At 38.1% G+C, this 12,261-nt stretch overlaps 1 protein-coding gene across 5 annotated transcripts in view; it reads right to left on the bottom strand.

Moving 5' to 3' along the window:
• Nucleotides 1-12,261, bottom strand: part of EPHA3 (EPH receptor A3) — a 235,603-nt gene that overhangs the window by 38,086 nt on the left and 185,256 nt on the right. For 4 of the 5 annotated variants that reach the window (XM_075515385.1, XM_075515413.1, XM_075515393.1 and 1 more), the window contains exons 10-11: nucleotides 9,075-9,200; nucleotides 2,504-2,689 (exon numbers count right to left, since the gene is read on the bottom strand). In XM_075515385.1, coding sequence (XP_075371500.1) covers nucleotides 2,504-2,689; nucleotides 9,075-9,200 — 312 coding nt within the window. Of the gene's footprint in view, nucleotides 1-364; nucleotides 475-2,503; nucleotides 2,690-9,074; nucleotides 9,201-12,261 lie in introns of those variants that run through there. The other variant, XM_075515421.1, reaches the window with a different exon arrangement.

Here is a 12,261-nt window from a genome sequence, read left to right as displayed (position 1 = left end):
TTTCTCAACCCCTGTATTCAAGCTATCTGGAGAAGGTGTCGTATCCCTGAGGCTTTTATTGACTTCAGCTGGGAATATTCAGAGCTTGCTCTCTCATACTTAAAACTGATAGGCAGCTGGCACTGCCAACCCCCCCGAAGCAGACAGCAGTCTGCTGTGAATACAGCTGAGTCGCAAACTCACTAATAGTCACTTATACAGAATACAGACAAAATTAGTAATGCACATTCAAAAGCAATGCACAAATTCCTGCATGCACAGCAATTAAATTATTTTCTCAAGTGCCACAGAAATACAAAATGTAACAAAATAGATTTTAGCTCAGCTGTGTACAGACTGATGCTGGCGTTTCAAGTAATTTTTGGACTGCAAATGTTATTCTGACTGTACAAAGTGTGTGTCATTAAAAAGCAGGAGATAACTTGGATTTACACAGGCAGATCTGGCAGTCCTTTCCTAATGGGGCTGTGAGACCTAAGCGGAAGAATAAGTTCTTTGTTATTTAAATCAGCAAAATAGACTTTCATGAATCACACCTAGAGAAAGCATTATTATTGTAATTATGTCTCTTCATAACATGTAGCATTTTACATACCTTTCACTAGTTATTTTTAGACATAATCTTGTGGGGTTTTTATTTCGTATAATTTGTTGCAGTAAGCTATGAAATTCTTTCATGCCTGTCTATGTTTGTGAAACCTTGAATCACCCAATTTTAGAACCAAGATTCCTTAAAACAAATAAAACCATCTACTTAACGACAAAGTATTTGGCATACTTCTACCTAGTTAAATGGGGAATGTCCTCCGCACATTCCAAGCAGTTCACTGAAATGGCAAGGAGCTGCTTTGCCAGCAGAGTCCTCTAGGATGAGCTAGGAAACATCCTACCAATTTTTTCCACTCCCTTGAAAAATCTCAGAGCATTCCTGAATTTTTTTTAAGAATACCTCATATAAAATCTTATTGATCTCCCACCTAATAAATACTGCAGGATTTTGATAATTATCACCTTATGCTGCAATAGAAATTTAGAAAGACCCTGAATTTACGTCTCACAGAACAAGCCAGTTTTGGTACTTTATGCAACCTCTCTTTTCTACTACTATTTCCATCTTTCCACCTCAAGACAAATCAGCAGCACAAGCAACGAGAGCCAGAACTTGCCTAAAGGAGGCAGCATCACCAGCACCAAATCCCACCAGCTGCTCATAAGGAGAAGAGCATGCAGGATCTGAGTGCCTTCGAGGAGGCTACCGTGGGAAAGCTGGGTAGGAGCTCCAAGACCAACACCACCATTCAGGAAGGCCTGCTACAACTTGCTGTTATCTTAATGAAAGTGGAGCTGGAGAGGGTTCTTCAAATGTATTACTTTTCCAGGAAGGTACTGAGCATGAATGGAATTTTCAGTTATATTTTTGTCTCAAAACAAGAAGGTGATTTGTTATCATAAACATAGACAAAAACATGCTTTAAAAAAAAAAAGACAAAACCGCAAACAAAAAACAACCCACAACAAAAACATGCAAAGGCAGATTTAGAAGATGTCTATTAGTAAAAATATAAATATTATCAAAGAAATAAAATCAATTTTACTACTGACATTTTAAAGGCCCAAGATTTTTTTTGAGTTTTTTACTAAGAGGTATACATTCTGGAGGATCAGGATCTTTAAAATGCCTCATACTGGTACATATGGAATATCACATGGAGTATTTTCCCTGCATGAAAACCATGTAGGAAAAAGTTTGGATTTATTTATCAATATACTAGTATCAGTTGCTGTAGCCAGGTAGGCTGTTCATTAATTTGTGCTAATGATAAAATCTAATGATTTAGTTGAAAGCAGAACATATTGCTTCAGTGCAATTAGGAAACCTTAGGACATCAGACTTCATGACTCCTAACAGATTATCAGCAAGTGCCTCTTGGCCACTTTGTAGCAATTTGTAGCTCTGGAGTTTATTAAACTCGCCAGTTTATTACTGAGCTGCACTGTTCTTCACAAATGCTCCCTTTTCTCTCTGTTGTCTCTATTCTTTTTCAAGCAGATCATTTTTATTTCCCAGTTCTTCCCATCTCATTAACCTGGGGTACTGTTTTTAAGTTCTCGGCAGCCTGAGAGCAGCAAGGCAGTGAAGGTCCTGCAGCTGCACTGCGGGCAATTGCCTCCGACACCATTCTTCATTGGATCCATCAGTGCGGGTTTAGCTGGTGCTCGCACATGGGAAATTTTTTTCCTGCTTTTGAGGAAATACAATACATTGCAAAGGCCAAGCTCTGTGTTTCCACTGTTATCTCTTTTGAAGGATATTTAGTACGTATTAACAGGCTTATAACATAAACATTTCTGGAAGGGTTTGCAGAGCATAAACATGGATGATTCAGTTTTTTACTTGCTTTTGCTCTTCTTTGAAAGATCTGAGAATCACAGGATAATTTAGGGTGGAAGGGACCTCCAGTGACACTTCCCATGCAAAACAGATGCCCTTGTCATATCTTACTTTTAGTGACGACTCCCTCTAATCGAATGATATTAGGGTGGTCAAACTGTCCCATGATGCTTGCTTCTCCCAGGAAGTCCCTTCTCTGTTTTTCTGTGTAGCCAACTTTCAGGGTTTTGATAGCCACTGAAATTTCCTTTTTAGAAGGCAGCTTTAGGCGCCCACTGCACACTTCTCCAAATTCCCCTAAAAAAGTGGAAAAATGACAAAAGATGAAATGTAGTTATTTCATGGGGATTTAAGAAAGAAGACTTAGCGTTCAGCAAAAGTCCCTGAAGTGTGATGTTTACTGGTGGGCCACTGACCGGAGCTCCAAAGGAGGCCTTTGGACAACTACTTAACGTTTCCATGCCTGGGTTATCCAGCTGTCAAACTGGACAATGTCACTTATTTACACTGCATATCCCGATGACTGCAGAGCAGAGGAATGCATAAATGTCACCAGAAAATTCCCTTTTTGTCTCAGTTGATGCACTTTGAGACAATAGTAGGAAAGCTGATTCATGCAGAAGTATCAGAATAGTCATGCATCCTTGTGAACATTATACTCTTCATTTCTACCAGAGATGGTACAGTTCCCTATTATTTTACTTATTTCAATTCAAGTAGCAAGATAATTCATAACAAAATAATTTATCTACACAGCTGCAAAGAAAAAAATCCATACAGATTATCTTTGTTCTATCATTATTCAGATGGATCTAAACATGCAAATATATACTGTCACTATGGGACTACGGGACCTGATAGTCCACCATGAATATTGTGCCCACTGTATATTGCGTGAGATCCCTAAACAGAAAATGGCAGGTGTCACTGCATGTTTACTTTTACACAACGTGGTTTATCCTTTGCTATGTAACATTCAAGAAGAGTACCTAGGGAAAATTATCTTAGCATTCAAATAAGCAAGTATTAAATACGTTGACAAACTGCTGGAAGAAAACATCTCACTTGAAAATTTCTGTATTTACATAAAGCATATAAGGAAGTTTCAGTATCTTACAAAACATTTGAACAGCAACTGACTTTTGATTCCCAATTATCCAACCCCCCATCTTAGATTTCATGTGATATAATAAACTGCACATACAACATCCCATTTAAAATTACAGTAGCAACTTTTTGTCTCCTTGTTTTAATGACAAAATAGTTGAAATAATGAAAAATACAATTAAAACAGAGAATGGATAAAATATACAAGAAACACGATGACAAGAATTGCCCTACATGATTATTTCTATTTAAAGACAAGGAAAGCACTTCACTGAACAGAGAAGAAAAGAAAAGAAAGGTGCTTGGTTTTGCGTTTTGTTTTCTTTCAGGAAACTAGAGGGTATTGCTGGAGGGCTTTAACACTGATTTTCAACAATACATGCCTATTCAGCTTATTTTGTCAAAATACATGAGATCTAAATAGAAATAGCCCCTCATATGCCATATTTTGTCAAGTGGCCTTGTATAGAAAGTTTGACTTGGAAACAAGCAAACCCTATAAATCTAAATCTAGCTGGCACCATTTTTATGCAAACTGGGAATTTTGTTTTTATTTCTCAGTGAAACATCATGGAAAGAGTGATTATACTGCTTACATATGAGCTTTTCCCAACTTAATGTGTAATAATCCTAAATGCAATAGCATTGCTATGCCTCTAAAGAGCAAAGGCTCTTGGAGCTCATTTGCCCACAATGATTCTTTTCTTATCCCTGCAGCTGATTGTTTACATTAAGCAACATCTGTGAAAACTAAAAATGACCAAAACCCACAGAAATAAGATCTTTTTAATAGGCAAATTTAAATCACGTTGCTCTTCACAGATTTAATGCTCAGAAATGTGTGATGGATTGACAGCCCTTCACCATTGACTTCAGACGTGATACCACATGGGATACACTTTAGATGTTACATTCAGCCCATTTATCTGCAAATTGAAATTATTCTTTCATTAACTTGCCACCAATACGGCTGGCATTAGAGTCCACGTCCCATTCGTGGCACTGCAATTCAGGAATGATAAAGGGATTAATAACAATGATCAGAATCTTAAAAGTCAGGGCTGTGTGTTCACGTTCAAAGCTCAAGGAATTGGTGTTATTTATATGCAACAAGGAATGAGAAGAGAGAGACATGACAATAGTTTTGGCTTACCAAAATTATGGTTATAAATAAGATGGACACCAACTCCTTTATCTATACACAAGAGGCAAACCAAAGAATAGTTCAAATTACAATAAAGGTCAGTTATATCAGGAAAAAAAAACCCTAACAGTAAGGACACTTGGACAGGTCAAAAGATGTTTTAGGGAGGCTATAAACTCTTTTATCTTGGAGACTGTAAAGAATAAGCATCTGTCAAGAATGGTACCTAGCAAGTTCTGTTTTGGGCAAGGGTGTGGACTTAATGACCTCTTGAGGTCACTTTTCAGCTTTATTTTCTAAGGTTTCTCTGTTAGGCAGCCAATTTAACCAAAAAACCTGAAGAAACGTGTCATAGGCCAATGACCTTTCTCTGTTGCTAACCCAGGCTAGATTTGAGTCAACAACATAGAAATGAACGTCACCGTATCTTATCACTAGCTGCTGAGCTGCTTCATCCTCTAGGCATGGTACTGTGCTATTAACGTAATAACCAAAAAAATTAAAAACACGGTATATCTTTCTATACATGTATACTACTAAAATAGCACTTACAGTACATCCATTGTTTCTAACATTATTTGTATTTCAGGCTGCCAAGACCAGCAGCAGCTCAAAAAATGAATTGTAAAACTTATTACTAGTAACTAATGGGTGTTGAGTTCTGTTCAGACTTCTTAATTAAAAATATTCAACCTCTGCAAGCCAAAATGACTAGTATACTTTACAAGAGCAAACACTGCTTCAGTTCAAATACTAACACCAGCTCAATACTGTCAGAGCACCACAAAGAGGAATACCAAAGCACATCTTGAAAACAGAAGGAAGGGGAAAAAAGCGCTTGACATAAATCTTGTAAAGTCCAGCTTTGTATTCCCTTTTCTCTATGTTTTAATGGTCCAAAAAGCTATAACTGGCTAACCTCTTAAAACTATTGTTCAGTTACTGTCAATGGAGACTATAGCTGTGATTTCAGCAAGCAGTCCAGCAATCAATCCTTCATTTCTGACCGGAATCACATAGCTGATATTTGTTTGACTTTCGGGAAGGAAAAGGTTATGGCTAATGTCCATCAACACAGTCCCATTTAGCCATGGCTGCACAATTTAGAACTTGGGTGATTAATCAGATTCCACAAGTGCCTCAAGGCCAGTGGATGCTGCAAGGGACTAAAAGTTGGACCCTTCATAGTAATGGAGTTTACTGTTGTCTGTGAATATAAAATGGGTTTACTTGGAAAACGGTTTCGCTGGAAAAAGCTCACTGGGCAGCCCAACTATGTTAACCTTTGGTTCTTTCATGTACAGGGCAGTATGGATGCTACATAAGTCTATCTGGTCAAGACCCATAGTGACATGCAGTTACACTACATCTTTTTCCTGCGCGTCATTCTTATATGGTCCCAGTAGGAAATGGACTGGATCTCATCAGATATTGTTTAGAAGGAATAAGGGCTTGTGTTCGAGTTGGAAGGTGGAAAACCTGGCACTGATTTTGAGAGATGAGGTTGATGGCTTTTCATGTAAAGCCTTTCTGAAGTGTTTATTTTTAATTATGCTACAAACATAAACATTGTATAACCTGCCCTGCAGACTGATATGTCTATTTACATGTGGAAAGCAAATAGATATTATTAGGAGGGCTGTTCATGACATAAAGATCTCTCTTCAGGAGATCTTAATTTCTTTTTAAATAGGCTACTTAGTGCATCAGTGAATAGCATTTGCTGTGCATTTAGACCCAGGGGACAAGTAAAAGATGACTCTCTGAAATTAGCTACTCCCTTTACTTTGCTGTGTTTTGAATCATGATGGTACTGCTGTGCACAGAACTCCCTCGGAGCTGGAGAGGCACCTAAGCTGAATGTTTCATAAACCTTGTGAACCTCAGCAACATTCTACAAGCCCTCACGGAGACACTGCAAGCCTTCACAACAAGTTCATGGACAGGTAGCCTCTAAATTTTAGAAATACTTTGATCAACAAGATGTTATGCTGTAAGTATGTTTAAACGTTGAAAGAAAATCAAATGCTTACTTTCATGTTCAGCAAAGCACATACTTAAATCTACCCCAAATCAAGAAAGTACTTTCTGTAGTATTCTCTTGCTATCCAATTGGCTTTAAACTTAAGTGGTTTGCTGAACTGGATCCATAAAAACAAGTGAGTTGTTTTAAAAGAAAGAATTACTGTAAAGAAAAATCTGAAAAAGTGGCTCCTGACCTTAATTTTCTTATGCTTAGCCTCCCACTAAAATCCCTTGTGTTTTTCTTGAGGTTCTTTTGGACAAAAGTATTTCCTTATTGCATTTGGGTATGTTTTCAAAGCTATGTAAGCTGCCCTCTATTCTCAGAGACTTCTGGCTAAAGCTGCGAAAAAATACTTGGAAAAGTACCTCAGAATATCAAGATTACTTGCCTGACTTGAAGGTCTCATTACTTACGTCACACTTCAGCGCAGCTAAATGAATCCCTTCTTCTCAAATCACTGCCTTTTTATAATTTCATTCACACTTGCATTTGTAAAGGAGAAGGGCAGGAAAAGACCAAGTCATTCAGTCAAACAGGTCATTGACTCAAGTAAGCGTCAGGAAATGCCTTTCTGCTTTTCGGGAGGAAAGAAGTGTTTCTGCAGAAGCAGCCTCAGAGGCACTCACTCCGAATGCAAAAGCTACCACGTGCTGAACGTGACAGCAGTGTATCGTGATGCTACAAATGCATTTTGGAAGCTCCTAGCACTCTATAGCCTGATTTTCATCTGTTCTTCCCTGCCTGGCTCTTCCTGTTGGCACCTCTGGCAACTGCTAATAGGAAATGCTAACTGTAATGCCATATGTAGTTTAGGCTACATGAATCTGAGTCACGGTCTCCAACAAATGGCTTTATCATATCTTGAGTCCAAGCTTCAATGTGGAGGACCTGCAGGAACTTACTGTCACTTTCACTGGAGTGGAGCAAAGGGACTTATTTTTAAACCACCTGACTCTTTTAGAACATCACTTTTTTGAAGCCTCTCAGAAAACTCTTCCTCCATTTTCAGAGGCCCTATTTGGCAAATTTTGGGTTACCTCTCATTCTCATGTGCATTGTAATTAAAAATAGGTCAGAATAATGAGCTATAAAATATGACATATCATTGATTCTTATGAATTTGTCTTCTAGATTCATATACTGCATACAGCCCAAGTTTAGAAAGCTTACATTTGTGAACGAAGGCTCCTGAAAGTCTTAGAAGGAAACATGGTGCTCTTGGACTTAGCTTTTCAGTAACCCCCTTCTCTATCCCCATATTAATTCTCTATTATGTGCAGTAAGCAGAGCTTTGCTGCCTTGACTGAAGATGATGGAGAACAGTGCACTCTTGTGGGGCAAAATTAAAACCAGCAAGGAACAAAAATTCTACCTTTGCAGAAAATAACCTAACTTCATACAAGCAGTTGAGTAGCTTCAGTAAGAGAAGACGAATACTGCTTCTTTTTACTGGGTGATTCAAGGAGATGCACTGAGTACAGTAGCTTACTTCTACATTTTTTCCAAATGAAAATTTTTTGCTGTGCACTAGGAGTCTGTCTCTCACATCTCATGATTTTAATTCAAACAGTAAATTCAGAGAGAAACAAAAAATCAATAATAAAAGAATTAGTAATTTTCATTGAATTAAAATCAATAGTACTTCTCACAAATGTTTTAATTTAGCAGGAAAGCTAGCACTTCATAATCTTCTAACTCGAGACAATCTGCCACTTCACTTCAAGGAGCAAGCACACATCCTATCAGGAACTACATGCTGCGCTGTAACATGGACAACTCTGTGTGACAAGATTTTCTGTAATCTGGCTCCTCTGTCCTCATTTTGACAGTTTGTTTTCTGTAAACCCAACAATCTATGGCATCTGTATGGCTCAGACAATCAGTTATCAGACAGACAACCCTTTCCTCCTAAATCGATAATTCAAATCCAAAGCAGTGACCAAAATCAATCCAATGACCAAAGGTCATTGCAGTCTGATGGATGCGTGGTGACTGGTATGAAATGAGTTTGTGGTTTCACTAAAGGCATAATAGCCAACAGTACTTTTAAGGGAAAAAAAGAAGACATCTTCACAGTTGACACCATCTTCTGTGCTGACAGATTTTAAAGAGAAATATAGAAGTGAGGCTGAATACTCTTTTCACTCCCAACAGTGCTGCGTCCAAGTGTGGGCTGACAAGTGTCCTTTGAAAAACCATCTTGCTATCTGCTTTCTTTGGGGGAAAAAAAACCAGAACTGTGTGCCCTTAACGTTTCACGTGCACTGAAGTCAGCTGTAAATATGACCTACTAATTTGAAGACTTTAGAATGTTTTCTTTCCAATCACAAATATAAACTCAAAGATGTAAAACAGTACATACAGCAAAAAGCTATCTTTAGTTCAATATATCTGATGGTCATTACCTGCTCCAACTACTTTATCAATGGATATACTAGAAGCATCTAGTTCCTTGGCAAATTCATGCACAGCTTGATTGGGATCCTCATATGTATGCGGATCTACGTAAGTTCTCAGGCCTGGGAGTTTTACTGTGTAAAAACAAATTCAGAGAGAAAATGTTACTTAGACTTAATTAATCCTTATAAAGAAAGCTCATGAGACAATATAAATCAAATCAATAGAAGAAAAGGGTATACTGCTTCTTCAAATCAAACTGCTTTTGATGGGTCTTCAGGAATCTTAATATAGAGTGAAACCAGAGACACTAATGTAGTTATTGCACAGAAGTCTGAAAATCTATTTTAAATGTATCTGCACTTGCCATATTTAACTGCTTTTCAAATATTAAAATACTACCCGCCCCTCCCAGCTTCCTATGTTTAGATGCTGCCTTATATTGTCCCTTTCAAGGTAGCAACATAGAGGCAAGGAACAAAACGTGTGATGCTACAGTCAACCTGAAAAGTTCTTAGGAATACATTAAGGAGAGCACATTAACTCAAACTTTTTCCTTCCGAGTCCTCCAACAAGATGCATAAGAAAAGAAAATTGTAAATGAACAAATGCACCTCTGCCTCAATCCCTCTGCTAGTACACACAAGGATGGCAGCCAGTTGTTTTTATTATTAAAGTCTGGTTCTAGTGCTCAGTTACCCTAACATCCATGTTATTATTTTGTCCCCCTCTACAGTTTCCTGGCCAGGGATTGTTCTGTTTGCCCGGGGCAAGCGCTAGCTCAAATGACTGAATGATTTTTAAGGGCAGTTTCAAGCTCTCCACATCTCTTCCTCCAGCAAGACTCGGGGTGCAAGGAACACGTTTTCATTCCCAACCTTTCTCTCCAGCAAAGATGCTGAAGGCAAAGCATAGCCTCATTCCCCCTCCCTGGCTCAAGGCCCTGCCTGTGCTTGTACCTTGTGTGCCTGCCTCTCTATTCATTTTAGAACACAAAGATGTTTTGTTAACAAAAAGTGAAATAACCTTTATCTCCAGCTTGAAGTTTTCTGCTTCTGACACAAAACCTGCATTCCTGGACATGTATTCTAGCTTTTCCTAACTGTACCAGTTGGTCTTGCAAAATATATTAACTCCTCCTACAAACACTACCTTAACCCACTCAGGAATATCCTTTCCAGCTTGGCACTGTTATACTGCATCCGTTTGTTGACTGCTAGAATAGTTAAACCTTTTTTTCTGGGGTTACACAGGTGGGAGAAAATACCTTTGGACCATTAGTTAGAGCACACCATTGTTTTGTCAAACAATCTCAAGTGTACATAAAAAAAAAAATTTATGGAGATTTATTGGCCTCAGAATTGACAAAGAAATGATAAACCTGAGGTCCCAAGCTAATTGCCTCGAAAACAGTGCAAACTAAGAGCCATGCCCTTAACACAAGGGCTGCGTGTGCGTGGCGTTAAATGCCAACTGTGTTTCCTTCAAGAGCCTGATGATTACAGAATTACTTGCAAGTAAACCAAAAAGTAATTGGCTGTATATTGCTGTTGGTTAAAAAAAATCTTGTAAATGCTCCTTTCCGTCCATGCTGAATGTACATTACAGGCTCCTTCATACCCCCAATAAAAATAACAACAATTAAAAGCTTCTGCACTGTGGGGTTTTTGGCTGCAGATTTTTAATGCTGACCCCAGAGGTTCCCAAGATCAGGTGATGGTGACTGCAAGAAGAATAATCCCTTCACACCAATAATTAAGGGCAGCCTGTATAGTAACTGGGTTCTGTCATGAAAAACAGATAATAAACACATGCACATGTGTTAAGCTGTACTACTTTACAGCTCATTCTGTGCAAACATAATAATTTACATTTTCATTTTAACAGCATGAATTGCCCTAAAGGTAGCAAAAAAATAAAAAGGGCCCAGCCAAAGAAGGCAAAAGGAGAGGATCTGAGGAGGTGAAACATTTTTGCTCCTTTGAAGTAATATTATAGGATTTGTAATAAGGCTGCAGGGAATAGTTCATGGCTGGAGCCTTTTTTAAAGTAATTCAGAATAAACTGACTGAAATAAACCAGTTGCTGTATTTAAGATGCTGAAAGTTTACGACAGCCATGGAAGTTACTTTATCCTTTTTTAGTTCATAGGAGCAATTTTCTTATTCTTTGAGAAAGACTGTAATTTAGTAGAATAAAGTTTCAACAGCCACACACGTACATACATACAAATCCTAACAGATAAATATCTGCAAAATCAATATATCATTTTCAAGAATTTCTAACAGAAATACCAGGTCCATGATCGGCTCTGTTCTTACTACACAGCGAATCAGCATGGCACTGCTCAAAAAACAGTACATAAATATCTAAAGCCAAATTAAAAGCAATTTAATCCACAGGAATTTAACAGCACTGACATGTTTAAGAATAGTGATTGCAACTTTCCATTGTGTGGGAGTAAAGAGAGCAAATTCTGACCTGTTATTTGTCTGTGACACTTTTTTTACTGGCTGCTTTTATTTTATAACCTCATTAAATTTGGATGATGAAGCATTAATTCTATGGGCCACATGTAACCGTGTAGATTTTTTTGAGACTAGTTGGTTAGCGGTTGTTGGGCTGCACGAAGCAAACCCACTGTTACAGCTTGTATATCCCCTGACGGTGCAGGGGAAGGAGCACACGTGTTGTGGATATGCATGCTCATGGCTCTCTGGAGATAAGGAGGGGGTCCAAACTTAAAATAATAGTAATATGAACAGTCAGAGAACAGTTACTCCATTGTCACAGGGATTAGGAAGCAGTTCTAATTTCCAGCTACTGCAGGTAAATCCCTCATTAAAATGTTAATTCAATTATATTTGGTGGGGAGGCATCTGATTATGGTACCAACAACTCTTTTCTTGCAGATGGTACAGCGCCACTGCTATGTGCCAAAAAACCCATGTGTACATTACCGTTACAACATGCTAAGCAATAGAAATATATGCCTCAACACGGTTTACATGGTGTAGCAGGATATTTATCCAGAGCTTAAAGTTTCAAAGACAAACTACTGCTTCTTATTAAAAACACGCTTATTAGACACCAAGAATTCTGTGGGTGAAAAAAAGGAATTTCCAGTCTTGGTGTTTATGAAGGGCATTATCTTCACCCTGTAAGGATGAAAAAAAAAATCCAAAATGCAGTGAT

This window comes from Mycteria americana, chromosome 1, assembly GCF_035582795.1.
Source record: "Mycteria americana isolate JAX WOST 10 ecotype Jacksonville Zoo and Gardens chromosome 1, USCA_MyAme_1.0, whole genome shotgun sequence".
NCBI classification, from domain to species: domain Eukaryota; kingdom Metazoa; phylum Chordata; class Aves; order Ciconiiformes; family Ciconiidae; genus Mycteria; species Mycteria americana.
Note: the sequence above shows the minus strand (reverse complement) of the source record. Positions and strands in the feature narration are given on the sequence as shown.